At 43.6% G+C, this 21,353-nt stretch overlaps 1 protein-coding gene across 5 annotated transcripts in view; it reads left to right on the top strand.

Annotated features, from left to right (window-relative positions):
- Positions 1–21,353, top strand: part of STAU1 (staufen double-stranded RNA binding protein 1) — a 52,755-nt gene that overhangs the window by 24,162 nt on the left and 7,240 nt on the right. The window contains exons 5-11 of one of the 5 annotated variants that reach the window (XM_073309472.2): positions 226–439; positions 7,935–8,073; positions 8,830–8,995; positions 16,101–16,199; positions 17,668–17,880; positions 18,618–18,761; positions 19,723–19,869. In XM_073309472.2, coding sequence (XP_073165573.1) covers positions 226–439; positions 7,935–8,073; positions 8,830–8,995; positions 16,101–16,199; positions 17,668–17,880; positions 18,618–18,761; positions 19,723–19,869 — 1,122 coding nt within the window. Of the gene's footprint in view, positions 1–225; positions 440–7,934; positions 8,074–8,829; positions 8,996–16,100; positions 16,200–17,649; positions 17,881–18,617; positions 18,762–19,722; positions 19,870–21,353 lie in introns of all 5 variants that reach the window. The other 4 variants (XM_073309471.2, XM_073309474.2, XM_073309473.2 and 1 more) reach the window with 4 other exon arrangements.

Below are 21,353 nucleotides of genomic sequence, written 5' to 3'. Positions count from 1 at the left end.
TAGTACTGTTATAACAGTTTTTGTTAATCCCTGCATTCAGTAGCCCAGGAAACCAAAAGTGTAACTTCAGCTACCGTGTTGAGAAGGCTTTATTTAAATTGTGCTTAGTAGTAAATAACCTTTCTGATTGTAGCAGAAGGCATATTAAACACATAAGAGGTCCTAACAAAAAATGCGAAATGGTGGTGTCACTTATAATAAAGAACTTGGACTTCTTGTTTGTAGGTGTTTACAGTGCAGCTGACTCTTGGGGACCAGCACTGGGAAGCTGAAGGAACTAGTATTAAAAAAGCTCAACATGCGGCAGCTGCCAAAGCTTTGGAAGGGACAAAATTTCCTAAACCTACAGCTCGCCCGTCTCGTAGTGAAGGAAAGAATCCAGGTATTTTCCAGGACAGGCTCTTTAAAAATGTGTATAGGATACCCACATCTGAACTTGGTATGTATAAGTTGCTTAAGATTGTGCTTACTTGGTGATCTTGAAGTGACATTCTGTACAGTCAGTGGCAACTGTCAAAATACGTGAGATCTTCATCTTAATCTAAAGGTCACCTATCTGCAATGTGGAATTGTTCAAATGCCTCTGACCACCAGAGAATATTTTGAAGTGTCATTTTTTCCCTACACCTAGATATGCATTGTAGTAAGTTTTTAAAGAAACTTCAGTTTCAATTTTACTGTTTGTATTTTGCCATCTAACACTTCAGTTAGACTATCCTTGTAAAGATTGACTTGCCCATGGATAGAATTTTTTTTTACTGTAATTGAATTATGGTGAGGGTAGATAATAAGACTTTTTGCTTGGGCAATTCTGAAAACCTGAAGCTGCAAAAATCAGTGTTTTACTTTGGTTTCTACTGACATTTTCTATTGGGTACATTTTGAAGGATTTTATGAGAACTTCCAAATATAATCAAAATACATGCATAAAATTTGTAGTACTGAATGTAAAATTATTGTAGTTGGCATTTCAGTTAAAAGGTTTCTAATTGCTAAGTCAGCATTTAAGTGGGACCTGTGTGTTGAAAATAAAAATGTTCTGATTTCACTCAGCTTCTGTAGTAAGAACTTTTTGTAATTGGTAAAGTGAAATCTGAATAATCTTATCTTTCTTTTACTGCATGCTCTTGACTTAGCTTTATTTTCTGTATATTTTGTATCCAAGACTTTCCAGTCAGATCATAGAATCATAGAATATCAGGGTTGGAAGGGACCTCAGAAATCATCTAGTCCAACCCCCTGCTCAAAGCAGGACCAATCCCTAATTTTTGCCCCATCCCTAAATGGCCCCCTCAAGGATTGAACTCTCAACCCTGGGTTTAGCAGGCCAATGCTCAAACCACTGAGCTATCCCTCCCCCCACAGTACATTAGTATAACATCTTGGTAATTAACCAACAACATCAACAAAATTAGTACAGATTTTAAAACCACAATACGAAAGATAAAAAACATTCAACCCTTCTCCTAAATCACACTTTTAAGATACACTATAAAACAATTAGAGCCCTGCGTGGATACAAAATTTATATCTGTGGATATAAAGCAGATATCAGCGGAGCTGCAGTGCTGTATCAGGAACCGCAGCGGCCTCAGCATGTTGGACCGTCGCTCGCAGGAGCCAGCCCCCAGCCCGGGCAGCTCCTCTGGCATGGCTCTTCTGCCCCCAGCCCTGCCCACTGGGGCAGGCACCAGGCTCACCAGCAGCTGTCCCTGGTCATGCTGGAGACGCACACTGCTGCACGGAAGGGACTCCTGCCTGGGAGCATGCGAGGCACTTGCGCACACCAGCATGACCAGGGACAGTTGCCAATGAGCCTGCTGGCTGCCCCGGTGGGCAGAGCTTGAGGCGGTACAGCCATTCTGGACGAGCTGCCCAGGCGGGGTGCTGGCTCCTGCGAGTGATGGCCCAACATGCAGCTGTTGTTGCCGCTGCCATTCCTGGTACACCACTGGAGCTCTGCAGATATTCACATCTGTGGATATAAATTTTATATCTGCGCAGGGCTCTACAAACTATAATGAAATGATAAAAAATCATGAATAAGTTGAGCCATTTAGCCCATAAAGAAGATGAATTTCACTCAGCTCTTTCCTTGTATTTGCCACTGCCTAAGCAAATAGGGCAACTGCTCATATAACCAACACATTATTGCTACATAATAAATATTCTTCTTAGAGTGTTTGTCCCTCTGTGTATTTCACTGTGGCTACACATGTGCCCGGGACCAGAGAATTTTGAAAACAATGTCAAGTAATCCACATGTGCTTCCTTGCCTATCCCATGCCTTTGACTGAAGAGATAAAGGGTGCAGTGGACTCTCTGCCTCTGTAGTTCCTTCTAACCTTGTATGGTCCAGGTCAGTGTCCAAAGCTTTGGTTTATCCTTAATCTGTGAATATGTATCTGTAAATCATTAAAAAAGTTTATAGAGTTTTATCTGATAATTTTAATGTTAGCCTCCCTGACATGGGGAGCCCTCCCATACCCTGTTTTGGGTACTGGACTATGTGCAGGACTCCAGCTTCAAAATTTGTGCTTCCTGCCCACGCTGCTTCTTGGTCAGCGATGACCACCAACGCTGCTTGTATTGCCTTGTGGGAACCCTCATTGCAGCAAGGTGTAGTATCTGCCATTCATTTCCCAGTTGTATCCGGGAAGAGCGTCAATTTTGCCTTAAGAAGCACCTCATGGAGAGGGCCCAAAGACCGCAATTGGACCCAGGCCAGCAAACCCGGTTGAGCAAAGAATGTGCCTCCTGCCACAAGGTCTAGCTCAGGAGTGAGGGAGTTTACCCCTACAGATCCGTCATCAGGGTCTGATTGGGAGAGCAGGGAGCGTTCTCAAAAGCATGAAACTAAATCCTTCTGAGTGGATTTGGAGGCAAAGTAGGATTCTGCCTAAACCGAGGAAGTGTCTAAGATCAGCCCAAGAGAAGTTAGTACATCCTAAGTCTCAGGGGCAGTCCAAGGCTCCATTGGCACCAGATTGCGGTTCGGCAGCAATGGTGCCTCCAGTATTGCCCAGCACAAACCTGGGGTCTGCTGGCACTGATGAAGAGCAATCACTGAGACCCTTGGCTAGCCGTGGTACTGAGTTTGTCTTCCATGGCCGTAGCACAAACTATCCCTTTTACAGCTCTGTTGGTTTGAGTGGACAGGACCCCTCACTCCACGAAAAGCCAAGTCCTGTGCTCCTCCTGAGGACTTTGCTCTCCCAGATCTGATGTCTCCTACTCTGTCAAGTTCCTCTTTCTCAAGAAAGATCCTAATTCCATTCAAGAGCCAATTTTTGGGAGGAGTCTGTCTCCCATTCCATCTTTGGGTTGTGACTTCCCTCCAGCAGCACTATAGATACCGCCAGTGGATCTAGAATTGGCTTTCTCTTCTTCGGGAGATTCTGAACTGCATGATGAAGTGCTATTTCATCCTCCAAAGCTTCTTCCCAGACCCAAGGCCTAGACCAGCTTGGGATCAGCCTGCACCTCATCACCTGCCTTTGAGCCATTGTTAGTCTATGCCATGGGGACCTCCGCAACCCCCATTCAATCTACCTGTTGGCCGTAGTGGCGGGTTTGGACTTGTACCATCCTGCAGAGTTGGTTCCTTCTGCTAAGGAGTGGTCTCATCCCTCCCCTCTGAGGGGGCAACTGGAGTTGCCTCCTGATCCAATTGAAGAGGAATAGTACATGCCTGATCCAGCAGTTCTGCCGGAATCAATAAGGTTGTATCTTTGTCCCCAGATGAGGCTGTGGCTCTGTCTCCATCCTGCTCTTCAATCAGTGATAGATGCAGCTGATAAATCTTCAAGGGCAATGGCTACTGCCATTGAAATGAATAAGGAATCATAGCTTCATGCGTCGGGGTTTCCCCAGAGAGGTTTAGAACACCATTGAGGAACTGCCCTATGGTGAAACTCATGAACTTAACCAGAAGATGGATGAGAAGGATTCCAGGGCCACCCTCTGCTCCCTGGGAATATATACTCCTGTCCCAAAATGAAAATTTCATAGGCAGTTATACAAATCTAGACTGATGGCTCAACAGTTCTGCCACCAGTGACCTTATGAGCCATTCCATAAGAGGCAGTGGGTTCCAAAGCCCTACTTCCCCACGCCTTCCTCAGCAGGTTCTTCCTCCCAATTCTAGCCCTTTGAGTGTTTTTGATGGCCGCTCAAGAGCTGCAAACCATTAAATCCAACACCTGCTAATCTCCATGTATTCTTTGGGAGTTCTCTTTTTCCACACCTGGAGTGCAATAACAAACTGAGTGCTGAATGTCATCCATTCTGGCTGTATGATAGTTTGTGTCTACCTTGTGCACCCCATTTCCCTATCTCTTTTCAGAAGCCTTGTCATGAGAAGATTCTCAAACAAGCAGTAGAATCCATCTTAGAGTGAAGAGTGATAGAGCAGGTTCCTCTTCAGTACCACATTTTTACTGGATGTATTTCCTAGTACCCAAAAAGAAGAGTGATTGGAGACCCATTCTGGATCTTTGCCATCTCAACAGTTTTATTTGCAGATTCAAGAATCCATGGTCACGTTGTCATCTATAATCCCATCCCTGGAACAGAGAATATGGCTTTCAGCTCTTGATATGAAGGATGCCTACTTTCACATAGACATCTACCCTGCTCAAATGTTTTCTCAGATTTACGGTGGGCTTTGACCACTTTCATTATGAAGTACTCCCTTTTGGCATTGCTTCCGCCCCCAGGGCCTTCATCAGGGTATTCTCTGTAGTGGCAACCTATATAGAGACACAGCCTATATACCAAAAAGCCTGTGCATCGACTTTGGAAATGCTGCAACTCCTCTCCTCATTGGGGCTCAGTGTAAACTTTAGCCTTTATTGGTGCATCCTTAAATTGGATCATGGCAAGGACTTACCTGCAGATGGACAGGTTTCAGGCTTGGCTTCAAACAATGTACTCATCAAACCACCAATCTCAGTGCTATAGTGAGTGTTCCTACCAAAATAATATCATCCCTGCAATGGTGGAAGAATCCCCTTCAGGTATGTTTGGGTATTTCCTTTCTTGCCTCCCCTCCAAACAAGGGCGATCATTACAAATGTCTCCCTGTTGGGTTGAGGAGTTCACGTGGACAACTGTACAGTGCAGAGCACCTGGACATCTCAAGTGTCCAGGATGCACATCAAAGTTCTGGAATTGTGAGCAGTTTGAAAGACTTGTGAAGCCTTTCTCCCATTCATTCAAGGTCACCATGTCCTCAGTGTAGGACAACATTATGACTGTCTTGCATCAACAAATGTGGGGAGGAAAATCTGTCCACCTGCATGCAGAACTGGTTAGTTTGTACAACTGGTGCATCAGCAGTCAGATCACCCTGTGGGCAGTCTACCCTCTGGGAAATCAGAACATGCTAGAGGACTCTTTCAGCAGACATTTTGCTGTTAGCCACAAGTTGGTGCTACACAACTGTGTGGTGAACCATATCTTTGCTCTCTATGGGACCCCCCACTAGGGACCTGTCTGCCTACCAAATTAACAGGAAGTACGAAATATACTGCTCCAGAAGCCTAGGTTGCCACTCATAGGGTGACACTTTACTTCTTCCATGGTCAGACCACCTGAACTATGCCTTCCCTCCACTACCACTTCTACTTCCGGTCTTACAGGAGATTTGGCAGGACAGGGCATGAGTCATCCTCATTGCCCACAACTGGCCGAGATGGTTTTGGTTTACGAACCTCTGTGCATGTCATCTTGGGCACTGATCATTATTACGATATTTTCCAATCTCCTGACCAAGCATCCCAACCCCTGTCCACTTCACCTCAGGGTGTGGTTTTTGGATGGGCATCATCCATAGAATGATCATGTTCTGGAGAAGTACAGAGCTTCTTTTCTAATAGTAGAAAGGAGTTCACTAGAAAATGTCATCTAGCCAAGTGGAGGTGTTTTTCTGTCTTATGTGTACCTCAGAAGCAGTGGCTGTTCCTCTTATCTTTGACTATATTCTTTCCTTAAAGACACCAGATTTGTCTATTAGCTCCTTCTGGGTCCAGTTGGCAGCAGTCAGTGCATACCATCCACCTTCACAGTGTTACTCGATCATCATGCATCCACTGACTAGCAAACTCTGGAAAGGCATAGTTAGAATCAGTCTGTCTCTGTCTTCCTGAGAACCCTTGTAACATTTTGTGAACAAGTTTGGGAACCACTGAGGTAGCAGATTTGAAGGCACGGGAGAGCGAGAGAGAGAAAATAGCTTGCTTAATCAGATTTAAATCTTGTTCTTTTGTTACTCAAACCATTAGTTTCTTGTTTCCAGGTCTCTCCTATCCATGAAGGTTGCATTCCTGGTAGCCATCACTTCACCCAAGAGGGTTGGTGAATTTGGAGCCCTGATGGCAGAGCCCCTTATGCTATGTTTCATAGGGACAAGTTTCATTACCTTTATGTCCTAAATTAATCCCCAGAGTAGCTTGAGTTTCCCCTGAGCCAGTCAATTCATTTACTTGTATTCTTTCCAAAACTTCACGCATCCTTAGAAGAAAGGAGGCTCCATTCCCTTTGCATTTGGTGTGCCTTGGCCTGCGAAGGATAAAAACAGTCAGTCTCCCAGACTATTTGTCACCATAGTGGAAAGAGTTCAGGGTCAGGCTAAAGCCTGTTAAAGAATCTCTCAATGGATCTTGGGTTGTATTTTGCTCTGTCAGCTATCCTAATTTTTCTCCCTCCCTCCATGTGGTAAGGGCTCATTGCACAAGAATGCAAGTGACATCTGTGGCATCACTTCAGGAAGTACCTCTGCTTGATACCTGCAAAGCATCTACATGGAGTTCTAGCCAGACATTTGTGAGACTTTGTGCTTTGGTCCAGGACTCCTCTGATGCATCCTTGGGAATAGTACTCCTTTGTTTGGCTCTGCCATCTGCATCTTTAACCGTCTTCCTCTTGAGTACTGCATGTGAATCACCCACAGTGGAATACATGTAGGGACCAGCACTTGAAGAGAAAGTTACCTTGTAGTAATTGGAGGTTCTTTGATGTGTGGTCCCTGTCTGTATTTTATTACCATCCTCCCTCCTCTGCTTTGGATCATCTTTTCGTTCGCAATGGAGAGGGGATAACTGTCTTTACCTTTTATCTCCTTGGTTGGAGACATAAGGTGAACCAGGGCGCATGTGCGGATGAAGGGATTCTGCTTTCAAAATTCTCTGGCTCCAGACGCATGGAGTGCACACTTTCACACAGTGAAATAGAGACCACACATCTGGAAGAACATCCCGTTAGTATAAGGTAACTATCTTTTGTCTTCTAGTTTTGGCCCAGATGCTTTGTTTCATTGGGTCCAAAATTAGAGAGCCATTAATTTCTTAAATGGCAATAAAATTACAAGCTAGTGTAGCAAATCTTCAACCTGGCCAGACCCACCTGGAGGCAAACAGCTGTGCCTCTTAATGCCATTGTATGTCCCTTCCAAATAAACCAACTGCATTGTTTGGAAATGGACAACTGTAAAGGCCCTCTTTAGCTTATTGTTCATAATTTCCGAATATTTCTTTCCAGTTAAATGCCAAAGGTAAAATTATACAGCTGTTTGTTAATATAAAAGAAGGTACCTCTTGGGAAAGAAACCTTCATTTTTGTGTGGTTTCCCATAACATTTGGTAGTATTGTATAAAGGAAGTATCCTAAAAATGTATCAGAACCTAGAAAGCTCAATTGATTGCAACAAGACTTGCCAGTCCAATAGCAGTACTAGATTGCTCTGGGATCCATTTTATGTATGTGGTAAACTTTTTGTACATACTTTCACTCATACTCATTCACAAATTCACTACAGATTATTGTGATGTGTGCACCAAGAATCTAGTCCCAATCTGTCCTGGTTTGAGATTTTTACCTGATTTTACTCTGCCTTGACACTTAGACAGCTATATTCTATATTTCTATTTATCTAGATAGTGTAACCCCCACAGTGGAGCTAAATGCTCTTTGCATGAAGCTGGGAAAGAAACCTATGTACAAACCTATTGACCCTTACACAGGGATGAGATCTACCTACAACTATAATATGAGAGGTGGTGCTTATCCTCCACGGTATGTACTACAGTTTTTCAGTTTTGTAATCAGTCCCGTACTCTTTGAGTTCCTTTCTTCAATATGCATGCATTGCTGCTGCTACTTTTAAAATAATCTCTAAAAATAAAACATGCCTTAAAGGGACACTCAGCTTTAGCCAGTATATTCTTCAGGAACCACTCCTGCCCCAAGTACCTCTGCAAGTTTGTTTTTTACAATCATATTTTCTTTAAATTTTTCTCTTTATTGTGTGGAAAAAATCCAAAGCAGGGAAAGGAGCTAAACAGTGAAATTGTGCAGTTCAGAACATATTCATTGTTGTTTCACTAAATAAACTGACAAAATTTCCTCTAAGTTATAATCTTAGGTGTGAGGGAAAATAGGAAAAACATTTTTAGACATGTTTTATTCTGAAGTTGGCTGTATGCCTTTAAGTATTGACTTTGGTCTGAAATACTTGAGTATAAAAATCCATTGTTCCTTGCTTAGTCATTTGTCAAGTGTATAAAAACTTAATTTACTATGCTATCATTCTCTGTGCTTCAAAAGTATTAAAAATGTGTTTAACTTAGTGTAGATATTGTAAGTATTTAAAAAGTCCTACATTAGTCATTCAAATTGGTCAATGTATTCAAATTGGCTCTCTACTATAGGAGTTTATTGTTGAGCTTCAGTTGCTGAGAGACTCATTAATAGATGATGTTTAACCCTAAATGTTGACTTTGTAGCTTACCAGCAATTTTCAATCAGGCAAACTTGCCTTTCTAATTTTAGGTACTTTTACCCATTTCCTGTTGGACCCTTACTTTATCAAGTTGAGCTCTCTATTGGAGGACAGCAGTTTCATGGGAAAGGAAGAACAAGACAGGCTGCTAAGCATGATGCAGCTGCTAAAGCACTGAAAATTCTGCAAAATGAGCCCCTGCCTGAGAAACCAGAGGTAGGAATTAACCTGAAAATGTCTGAAATGAATTGAGGTACCTTAAAAGTGGAAATGCAGTTTTAAATATTCTTTGCTCGTTTAAAAAGAAACTGCACTTCTTGGAAGACTTAATTTTAACAGCTTAACACTTGTAGTATCTAATGGAGCCACTTATAGGACAAATAGAACTACATCTACACAATCAGGGTTTCCCTGTGTGAGGTCATATTCATTGCTTTGTGCTATCATAATTCCTGTAGCATTGTCACCAGTAGACTGATCCCTGATGGGTGATAGGCAGCAGGAACAGATAAACTGTTAATATTTAACTTACGATGGTGTGGTTGGTGCTGTACAAACCTATGGCGAGAGATCTCTCACAAGCAACTTGCAGCTTAGTTCAGACACCTCTAGTACATAGTGTCAGTATGAGTTTGACATGATGTAGGAATTTTGCCAGGAGTGTGGATAAACACTGTAGAAGTTTGAAAAGGTTTAGAAGAATGAGAGGCTATTGGAAGATAAGGAATTGTATGGAAGATGCATGAAGAGGTGCGGGTGTGTTCCTGGGGGGGTGCATTTCTAGGTATGCCTTGGGGAAAATTTGTGCGTCTGTCTTAAATGTTTATGCTTAAACTTGTATATTAAGTACCCAGAGCAACAGTGCATGCTTAACATATATTGTAAAAAAGAACAGATATGTGCAGGGCTTCAAAGGTGAGGAAGAAATGCCTTAAGCCAATTTGGATGGTGGAGAATTCAGAGTGGTTTGAACTGAGTGACATGACTAGAGATAGAGATTTTTTAGCTGTGTTTTCTGTATGGACTGGAAGCAAGAAGCTAGGGGCCGGAATGAATTAGCTTGCAGTATGCAAGGCCAGAGATGACCACACATTGGTATTTCTCTAAGTCTAGTACTAAAAATCAAACCAATTTACCTGCAAATTTCTGCCTTAATAGATCGCAAACGCTAAGGTGGAACTGTTTCTGTACGTTTTTCATTAATTTTGTTTTTCACTATATTCATGAAGTGTCAACTGTTCTTTACATTCTTCATATGTATTTAATCATTTGAACACATCTAGACTACAAACTATAACATAGCTACTAATGAAATAAGTTATGGGGTATTTCTTGGATTGCCCTCCCTTGGCAGTTTAAAAAAGGAGAAAAGATAGTCCAATAAAGAAAAATCTGGTCATCTTAACAAGGAAAAGTTTGTAAAGTTTCAAAATTATGAGCAGGGAATGCTTCAGTGCATCTGGAACTAGAGGTTAAAACTATTATGCTAATTAATATTTTGAAACTAAAAGGGGAAGTCACTGAAATAGCATCAGTAGAGGTGGCACTGATGAACTAATTACATTTAGGGAGTTTGAAGTTGACCGCATTCACTATTGTAGGAGTATGGGTTAAGACCTGAAATGGTCATTCTATGTCCTTTCCTTTCGGTTCTGTCACACCATGGTAGACTCAAAATGAGTGAATCTGAAATCAGAAAAGTGTTAGACCTTGATGTAAAAACCTTTTGATTACTGCTTTTTGATCTGGAAGGCCAAATGTCTTAACTACATCTTCTCCTGGGGTGCACTCCAAGAGATGAACATTCTAGCTCTAGCACTGATTCTGATGCTGCCTGAACAGCTGTCATATGCTTCAGCATGTTCCTCAATTCTATACCAGTTGTGCTATTGTGTGGACCAGAGTTTGCGAACATAAAGAGTACATACCCACATGCCTGTATGTAGTTTGGACTTTGACGGCTGGAAGCAGGCATGATGTACATAGTACTGAGAGAACCAGAAATATTGGATGTTTTTATTATGAGAAGCATGTTGAGATTTACTTACTCCCACACTAAGTATTAGTGAATGAGAGAGAGAAAGTAAAACTGTCTGAGAACAAGTGAAAATGGTAAGTATTTTGTTTACTCATATTTCACTTGGGTTGGGATGTAGGACCATAAATGGTGAGTAGTAAACTAGATTTCTAAATGCTTAATGTCTCAATCTAAGGGCATGGCTACACTGGAAACTTCAAAGCACTGTCACGGGAGCACTCCCACAGCAGCGCTTTGAAGTGCGAGTGTGGTCGCGCACAAGCACTGGGAGAGGTCTCCCAGCGCTCCTGGTAATCCACCTCCACAAGGAGATTAGCTCCAAGCGCTCTGAGCCTGTTTACACTAGCGCTTCAAAGTGCTCTGACTTGCTGTGCTCGGAGGGGTGATTTTTCACACCCCTGAGCCAGCAAGTTAGAGAACTATAAAATGTAAGTGTAGCCAAGCCCTAAGATGGTAGTAACTCAAGGAAACTGTTTTTTAATTAGAGCTATTTTTAACCTGACAAGGCCTCTTCAGGGTATATTTATTTTCCAAGTTAAAACTAACCCATTTTCCATATGGTGTTATGGAATGAAGTGATTAGTAAATTGACACTATTCCTCTCCACTGTGGTACCTTCCCCACCAGTGCCTGACAGCTCAAGTCCTAGAGTTCCTTAGTCATTGTTGTTCTGCCTATCAAATTCACCTTTGTACCTTGTGCGGAACATGAGTGCAGTAAGGCCATAACAAACTTATGAAACAGTAATTTGTGATGTGCTCAAGATAGCATTGCTCTACTAGTGGAAGGTGCATGATCTTAGGCCTGGTCTACAGTATGCGGTTATTTTGGAATTAGCCGAGTTACCTCGAAATAAAACTGGTTCTGTCCACACGACCAAATCAGTTTTTTCGATTTTAAAGGGCTCTTTACTCTGATTTCTGTACTGCACCTCAGCAAGTGGAGTAGCGCTAAAATCGAGATCACAGTTCCGGGTTACAGGTACTGTGGACGCAATTCAACTATATTGGCCTTCGGGAGCTATCCCAGAATGCTCCCTTGTGATTGCTCTGGACAACACTCTGAACTCCGATGCACTAGCCAGGTAGGCAGTAAAAGCCCTGGGAACTTTTGAATTTCCTGTTTGGTCACCACCATCACAGGGGACTATGCAGTCCCGGATTCACAGACAAGCTCCAGCATGGTCCGACTGGGAGGTACTGGATCTCATTGCATGTTGGGGAGACGAATCTTTTATGGCAGAACTACATTCCAAAAAAAGGAACGCAGATACGTATGCTAAAGTCTCCAGGGCCATGACGGAAAGTGGCTACTCCAGGAACACAGAACAGTGTCGTACAAAAATCAAGGCGCTCAGGCAAGTGTACCAAAAATTCAGGGAGGCGAACAGGTGCTCTGGGTCACAGCCCCATACATGCTGCTTCTACCGTGAGCTGCATGCAGTTATGGGGGGTGACGACACCACTACCCCACCACTGTCCGTGGACACCTGCAAGGGGGGAGTAGCATGGAGCGAGGAGGATGAGTTTTTGGAGGACAAAGAGGAGGAGGAGGACAGTGCACAAGCGGCAAGTGGGAATCTGTTTTCTCCCCTAGCCAGGAACAATTCTTAATGCTGGAGCCAATAGCCTCCCCCTACTCCCAAAGCATGCTCCCGGACCATGACCCTGGAGAAGGCACTTCTGGTGAGTGACAGCTTGATTGGAGCCACGCAGTAGGGGGTGGAGGGAAACCCAGCCGTGCAGGGCTGTTCGCGTTTAGTTTAAAGGGCTCATCCCTGCTCAGAGCTTCATCAGAGCCCTGCAGTGGGTGTGGGGGGCAGGAGGGAGGGTGTTGTGTGAAGCAATCATCCCAGAGAGCCCGCAGGCTGCCTGCAAGCTGAATTCTGTTGCCTGGCCACATGTGATGGCTTACTCACACCAAAGTGGCAGGCACTTCAGCGTAAGAGGCAAAATGAGACCTTGTACAGAAAGAACATGTTCTGTGTACTATGAATTGCCTGTTTCACTGAGAAACAGTGTCACATTAAAAGGGATCTTTTAAAACACTACCCTCCCTTTTTCTCCGCCTGCAGCAGGCGCAAATGTTTCAACGCGGCTCCTATCTACTCCGTCCCAGAGGCTGGTCCAGATTAGAAGGCGGAAAAAATGAACTCGGGACGACATGTTTGCCGAGCTCATGCAGTCCTCCTGCACTGATAGGGCTCAGTTGAATGTGTGGAGGCAAACAATTGCAGAGTCACGTAAAGCATTACATGAATATGAAGATAGGAGGGACGTGCGCAATGAGAGCAGGCAGGATGCGATGGTCAAGCTCATGGGAGAGCAAACGGACATGCTCCTCTGTATGGTGGATCTAATGCAGGAAAGGCAGTAAGACCACAAACTGCCGCTGCAGCCCCTGAATAACCACCCTCCCTCCTCCCCAAGTTCAATAGCCTCCTCACCCAGACACCCAAGAACATGGTGGGTGGGGAGGCTATGGGGACCCACACAGTCAACCCCAGAGGATTGCACAAGCAGCAGAAAGCTGGCATATCCTAAATTTTGATTTGGTTTCTGGACTTGTCCGTCCCTCCTCCTTCACCCCCCCAACCCAATACCTCCTCTCCCCCATCTAGCTTCTGATTTCTCTCAATGTTTTGTGCAACAAATAATAAAGAACGCTTTTTAAACAATTGTGACTTTATTTCCTTTCATTCATATAGATAGATCTCTCTATCTTTATAGGGGTGAGGTAACTTTAAGAGGAACAAACACAACTCTTACACTGTACCCTGGCCAGTCATGAAACTGGCTTTCAAAGCTTCTCTGATGTGCAGCATGCCCTGCTGCGCTCTAATTGCCCTGTTGTCTGGCTGTGCGAAACTGGCTGCCAGGCGAGTTGCCTCAGCCTCCCACCCCGCCATAAATGTCTCCCCCTTACTCTCACAGATATTGTGGAGCACACAACAAGCAGCAATTACAATTGGAATATTGGTTGTGATGAGATCTGAGTCAGTAAACTGCGCCAGCGTGCTTTCAAACGTCCAAGCGCACGTTCTACCACCATTCTGCACTTGCTCAGCCTATAGCTGAACTGCTGCTTATTACTGTCCAGGGTGCCTGTGTACGGCTTCATGAACCATGGCATTAAGGGGTAGGCTGGGTCCCCAAGGATAACTATAGGCTGTGCAACATCTCCAACAGTAATTTTCTGGTCTGGGAAGTAAGTTCCTTCCGGCAGCTGTTCAAACAGACCAGAGTTCCTGAAGATGCGAGCATCATGCACCTTTCCCGGCCATCCCACGTTGATGTCGATGAAACATTCCTTGTGATCCACCAGTGCTTGCAGCACCATGGAAAAGTACCCCTTGCAGTTTATGTATTGACCGCCCCAGTGTTTCGAGGCCAAGATAGGGATATGCATTCCGTCTATCCCCCTGCCGCAGTTAGGGAACCCCAGCGCATTAAAGCCATCCACAATGGTCTGCACATTTCCCAAAGTCACTACCCTTGATAGCAGCTGGTCAATGATTGCATTGGCTGCTTGCTGCACAGTAGCCCCCACAGTAGATTTCCCTACTCCAAACTGATTCCCGACTGATGGGTAGCTGTTGGGCGTTGCAAGCTTCCACAGGTCTAGGGCTACTTGCTTCTCAACTGTGAGGGCTGCTCTCATTTTGGTGTCTTTGCACTTCAGGGCAGGGGACAGCAAGTCACAAAGTTCCATGAAAGTGGCTCTACGCATATGAAAGTTTCTCAGCCACTGGGAATCATCCCATACCCACAACACTATGCGGTCCCACCACTCTGTGCTCATTTCCCGGGCCCAGAATCGTGTTCCACAGCATGAACCTGGCCCAACAGCACCATGGTCTCCCAATCGCCACATACCGTGCTGTCTGTGTCCATGTCCGCATCAGTATAGTAATCACGCTGTCGTTTCCTCGCCCAGTTTTGCAGGTACTGCACACGCTGCTGGATAATGCGCATTACAATGGTCAAAATTGCAGTGGAGCTCTGAGCGGGCTCCATGGCTATGGCGCCTGCAGGGGTAATCCTGGAAAAAGGGCGTGAAACGTAGGAGAGCAAAGTGGCAGCAGAAACTGTGCTGTTTGGTTCACGGTAGCCGAACAAAGGCTGAAAATGGTTGTCTACCGTGGCTTTCACGGAGGTGGGAGCCCAGGACAGACAACATGGAGAAGATCGGAAGCGTGGCAATAGCGGGAGAGCAGAGTTGGCGGCGGAAGCTGTGCTGCTCGGTTCACAATAGCCAATCAGAGTTGGCAGCGGAAGCATTTGATGAGAGAGTAGATAGTAGAGATTACATAGGAAGATAAGAGGAAATGAAAGGTGGATTCATAGTAGCAGGAGAGCAGCGGTGCACCGTCTGCTGAAAGCAGTATGGTGTCTGCACACCAAAAAGGCGCGAAACAATTGTCTGCCGTAGCTTTCTGACAACACGCACCCAGAAACACCCACGAGAATGTTTTTGCCCCATCATGCACTGGAGCTTAACCCAGAATTCCAATGGGTGTTGGGAACTGTGGGATAGCTACCCACAGTGCACCGCTCCGACATTCGATGCTAGCCTTGGTACTGTGAATGCAATCCGCCAAATTCACGCGCTTTAGTGGGGACATAGAAGACTGAATGTATAAAATAGCTTCCGAAAATTCGAATAGAATAATTTCGAAATGTCGTACTGTAGAGGTACCCTTAGACTCAGTCATTTAATTTTTAGGCATTTTGCGAGTGATGCATTGTAATTGCTTATGTTTCTGCAGTTAGAAATATGTGCAGAGCAAATGATTAAACAGAAGCATGTGGAGAACACGTGACTATCCCAGAAACTAATTAACCATCACTCATGAGAGTCCCACACTTGGAATTCAAATTTCTCCTGCCTTTTTTTCATCTGATACAGTCTTACAAATGTTAAATCAGCTTATGACACTACAGTGTTTCACAAGTGTATTTCAATTTGGAAACCGGTTAATTTAACACTTGAGTTTGTCTCAACACTTACAAAAATAGTTTTGAAGCTTATTGGCCTTTGTGGTGTATTTTTTTCCTTCCTTCAGTGGGCACTTGTGAATCTTATCAGGCTTTTACATAAAACCTGTTTTTCACTAAACAAGGTTCTTAAACTTACGTGTCTATACTATGTCTGGTGTATTGCACATTCTCATGAAAAGTGACAGTAAAGGTTAGACAACTTAAAGATTTATGGGTTCCATAAACTGGTTTGCTAACAAGTCAATTAGTGGGATCTTTATTTAAATAATTATGCTTCTTTTAGGTTAATGGAAAAGAACCAGATGATGAAAATCTCAATAAATCTGAAATAAGCCAAGTGTTTGAGATTGCACTTAAAAGGAACTTGCCTGTGAATTTTGAGGTATGTTTATTTTACAAGCTCTAGAGTTATTCTTTGTTAGAATATTAATGTAGTATACTAAGCTAAAATTATGTAAAGTGGCTCTGTTTTAGACAAATACAACAGACCTTTAAAGCTTCGTGTTAGTTCTGAATATGCTTTTATCTTAATGAATTTCAAGCTGATCATTCCAGGTCTATATAATTTAAAAAACAAATTCTACCACCCCAGAATTGGCACCCAATGCTAATTACTTCACATGTGAGTAGTTCTGTTGCGGGATAGGCCCTGTATGGTGCTTTTTGAAAATGAATCCTGAAAGGATCTTGCACGAAACTTTTTTTAATCACATCTATAGTTAGAACAATAAAAGCAGAGTTAAGAAGGGAAAGAGTTTAAAGTGTCCCTGTAAAGGCAAGTTACAGAAGCCTTTGCTTATTTGTGCACAGATGTGAGGGATAAACAAGGTGGGGAATCCCACAATCAGGTTCCCATTCCATATTACCCTAATCCTCAATCATCATGGGGTTACTGTTACTTTAAAATTGCTCTCCTGGCTTCAAGAACTGCCGAATCTTTGGCCTCATATGCATAAATTGTCCTGCCACTTCTCACTCTTGGTTCCCTCCTTGTCCATCTCTCCTTCAACTATTTGTTATATTAAATGAATACCTGCCAGAGGAATATCTTGTTGCACTAACACTTTAATTTATCGTATTGCTGTGATGTGCAGAAGACACAGTGAGTCTTCACACAAACACCTGAGTTCTTATGAGAGAAAATACAATTGCATATCACTGAATTGCTTTTAATCTGTTTTGTGAAACACTAGATTAATGACAGATCTGTTACATTTTCAATCCTCTGCTTGTCATACACTTGAGTTTAAATTTTTATTTATATTTGAGCTCTTTACTGTCAATTAATATGGGCCTTTGGTGTCTTTAAAGTGTGAGTAGAAATAGAGAATGTCTGTTCAAAGACCTAGTAAGTTGTAAGCAACAGTACCTCACATTTCTGCGATATGCTCTGTTTCTTTGAACTAAAATCACAGTAGACTCTAGACCTTAAATAATTACTCTTTACTGATCAAATTATTGTAATATGAACCATTTAAAGAGGTGATGTTAGTTGTGTGGAAATATACACCAAAAAAAGAGGAACACTCGTGTTTCCTGTTGAAAGGTAAAAACAGTAAATTAAATGTGAATGATGTTTGTAGCATGTAAAGTCTACTTACAGCTTGCTGTACATAAACCTTTCCAGATATAAATATCTTAGCAAATTATGGATGGGTGGGTGATATATCCATTATACTTAGTGATGATGCATTTAAACAGCCACTACCTGGATTGTTTCAGGAATGCTGTTCCATGTGAGTGTTCCGCATTTGACAGTTTTTGTGAGTGAAGTTTGTTATAACCAGTGTGCCCTACCATTTTTAATAAGTGTTTATCACGCTTTCACTCAGTTTTTCCCTCTGAAACAGGTGACAAAGGAAAGTGGTCCTCCGCATATGAAGAGCTTTGTAACCAAGGTGTTCGTTGGAGAATTTATGGGTGAAGGTGAAGGAAAGAGCAAGAAGATCTCAAAGAAAAATGCTGCAATAGCGGTCCTAGAGGAACTGAAAAAACTGCCACCCCTCCCTATGGTTGAGAAAATGAAGCCACGAATCAAAAAGAAAACAAAATCAATAGTGAAGGTAAAAAAATACTTTATGGTGGACTCAAATTTAACTGCTGTAAAATGTCATAGGGTGAGGGACATTCCAAGCTGATTATAAATCACCTTTTCAAATGCTGCACCTAAACCAGCAGTCCCAAGCAGCAACTGAGATGTTAGTTAACCTGCATCCACTGTTAATGGAGCTCTGGCCTCGGTGCACTAAAGAGGAATTATGTTAGCTTTGCGAACAATGAGAAAACACATGGAAGTTGCATCCGATGAAGTGAGCTGTAGCTCACGAAAGCTTATGCTCAAATAAATTTGTTAGTCTCTAAGGTGCTACAAGTACTCCTGTTCTTTTTGCGGATACAGACTAACATGGCTGCTACTCTGAAACCTGACATAGAAGAATGTTTACCCTATAAACTACTAGTTTTATCTTATTTTCAAGCTTCTAAGGGCATTGCAGTTTGTCGATTAGTTTTAGTGGTGCCACTTCCCTCCGAGACTGTACTTTCAGCACTAGTCTCCTAACATTCAAAATAAGCTGAACTTGTGACGCTTGCTGGTGGCAGGTTATCGAAGAACTAAGTTGGCTACTTCGTTTGGCTATTGGTATTGCTTTTTGTAGTGTTTCATAAAGCAGGTTTTGGTGTTTTTTAGAGAATCTAAAGCCCAGAGTTGAATGAATGAATTGGCACACTACATTTAGGATTACTGTACTCAAATATTCACAAGTGTCAGCTTATTTCTTCAACGTTATTTCCACCTTAGCTGCAAACAAGCCCAGAATATGGCCAAGGAATGAATCCCATTAGCAGACTTGCTCAGATACAGCAGGCCAAAAAAGAGAAGGAGCCAGAGTACATGCTCATCACAGAACGTGGTCTTCCAAGGCGCAGGGAGTTTGTTATGCAGGTTTGTATATTGATTTCAGATCTCTGGTTGCCTGGCTTTGATTTTTTATTTTTATTTTTTAGCTTAGGGTTACCAGACTTTACAACAATGATAAATGTAGCTAGCAGGATTGCACCCTTCATTCCGCTGACCTCATTAGGAAATATTTTCTCTGACTCCATTGGAGCAGGATAAGGACTCAAGACAGCAAATCTCTCCTATCTTGAGTCCTGTCAAAAAGCTGGATAGGTTGCTGGAACACTATCTCATACCTACATCATGCTCTAATTTTCTTTTTTTTAGCAAAAATAAAACTAACATGAATTGCAAAGTGCTGCCGAATATGATAGTAGGTGCTTCATACATCTAAAATGTGGGCTTCATTGAAATGTAGCTCTGAGAATCCCTTGGCTTTTTTCACTAGTTTCCTTCTCCCATTAGAAGTGCTGTGGTCCAAAATCTCACTCTGCATTGCAAATTCCAGTAATTTGGTAGCATTTGTGACCGTAGGTATTCTGCTGATTTGTGGCTGATTAACTACCATCCCTCGGTAGTTAAAGTGCTTAAATGCTTTCCAGCCCTCTGTCTTTTATGCTGAGCAAGGCAGAAAACTATCACTATGTAAAAGGATGTGAATTCTTACTGCACTTCCATTGCACCAAGAAAGCTGCAGAATTCTGAGCCAATTACTTTAACTTGGTAACTTTTTGAATATAAATTTCTTGGCTTGACAGAGCATTTAAGCCAATGCCAAAGTGAGATCATGAAATACAGCTGATTATTGTACTTGTATGTGGCTTTGTGCTGGGGAGAAGAACGATCAATTATATCAAAAGACAAACTTGGTTAGGCCAATAAATCAATTCAGCTGATTCTCTGATCACTCAGACCATATTTGAGACAAATGGGCCACTAATGAGCATACACTGGTTTTACTTTTATAAGGATTTATTTGCTTTTTCTTTGTCCCTGTTTCTTCCAGGTGAAAGTTGGCATGCACACAGCTGAAGGAATGGGTACGAACAAGAAAGTGGCTAAACGCAATGCAGCTGAAAACATGCTGGAGCTTTTAGGTTTCAAAGTCCCCCAGCCTCAACCCCCAAAGCCAGCACTAAAGACAGAAGAGAAGGTAAAACATTTTTAAATTACTACCACTTGGCATTTCAGCAAATGTTGAGTGAAATGATGACTGGCAGAGGTGCAGGGGGCAAGAGTATATCAAGTTCATACTTCCCACCGCAGCACATTTGACAAGAGGCAGCAGTAATCCAGCTACAATGCATTGAGTGAAAGGGAGTGCCAGTTAGTACTACCTGTTGGTATCAAGGCCCCAGTGAGTTTCTGAACAAGAGTATAATCATGGCCCTGTGCACTAGCCACTGAGTGCGGAGTAGTGTTGGGGCACATATAATACAGATCCTCCTGGGTCTTGACAGTACTATATCTGCTCTTGACATAATGTTGCTGGAGGACCATCTCTTCACGGAATGGGTCAGAGCTTCAATCATAGAATATCAGGGTTGGAAGGGACCTCAGGAGGTCATCTAGTCCAACCCCCTGCTCAAAGCAGGGCCAATCACCAACTAAATCATCCCAGCCAGGGCTTTGTCAAGCCTGACCTTAAAAACCTCTAAGGAAGGAGACTCCACCACCTCCCGAAGTAACCCATTCCAGTGCTTCACCACCCTCCTAGTGAAAAGGTTTTTATTTCCTAATATCCAACCTAAACCTCCCCCCTGCAACTTGAGACCATTACTCCTTGTTCTGTCATGTGGTACCACTGAGAACAGTCTAGAACAGGGGTAGGCAAACTTGTTTTGGCCTGAGGGCCACATCAGGATGCAAAATTGTATGGAGGGCCAGGTAGGGAAGGCTGTGCCTCCCCAAACAGCTTGGCCCCTTCCCACTTCCCGCCCCCGACTGCCTCCCTCAGAACCTCCGACCCATCCAACCCCCCTTGCTCCTTGTCCCCTCACCGTCCTGGGACCCCACACCTCAAACCGCCCCCCACCCCCGGAACCCTCCCCCCTATCCAACCCCCCTGTCCCCTGACTGCCCTAGCCACACCCGCGCCCCCTGACAGATCACCTGGGACTCACATGGCTATCCAAATGCCCCCTGACCTCCACCCCATCCAACCAGCCCCCGGGACCTCCTGCCCCTTATCCAACTGCCACCTTCTTACTATGCAGCTCAGAGCAGCAGGAGCTCGCAGCCCAGCCGGAGCCAGCCATGCTGCCTGTGTGGCAGCTTGCCTGCAGGGGAGGGGGGACAGCATGGGAGGAGCCGGGGTCTAGCCTCCCCAGCCGGGAGCTCAAGGGATGGACAGGACAGTCCTGTGGGCTGGATGTGGCCCGTGGGCCATAGTGCAGTGGTGGGCAAACTAAGTCCTTTTCTGCAGAACTGCTGCCTAGCCACTTGGTCCCTAGTCTGTGGCAGTGCATGGGATTCTTCTGTCCTAAGTGCAAGACTCTGCACTTGTCCTTGTTGAACCTCATCAGATTTCTTTTGGCCCAATCCTGTAATTTGTTTAGGTCCCTCTGTATCCGATCCCTACCCTCCAGCATATCTACCACTCCTCCCAGTTTAGTATCATCAGCAAACTTGCTGAGG

The sequence above is a fragment of the Lepidochelys kempii genome, chromosome 13 (assembly GCF_965140285.1).
Source record: "Lepidochelys kempii isolate rLepKem1 chromosome 13, rLepKem1.hap1, whole genome shotgun sequence".
In the NCBI taxonomy this organism is placed as follows: Eukaryota; Metazoa; Chordata; order Testudines; family Cheloniidae; genus Lepidochelys; species Lepidochelys kempii.
Note: the sequence above shows the minus strand (reverse complement) of the source record. Positions and strands in the feature narration are given on the sequence as shown.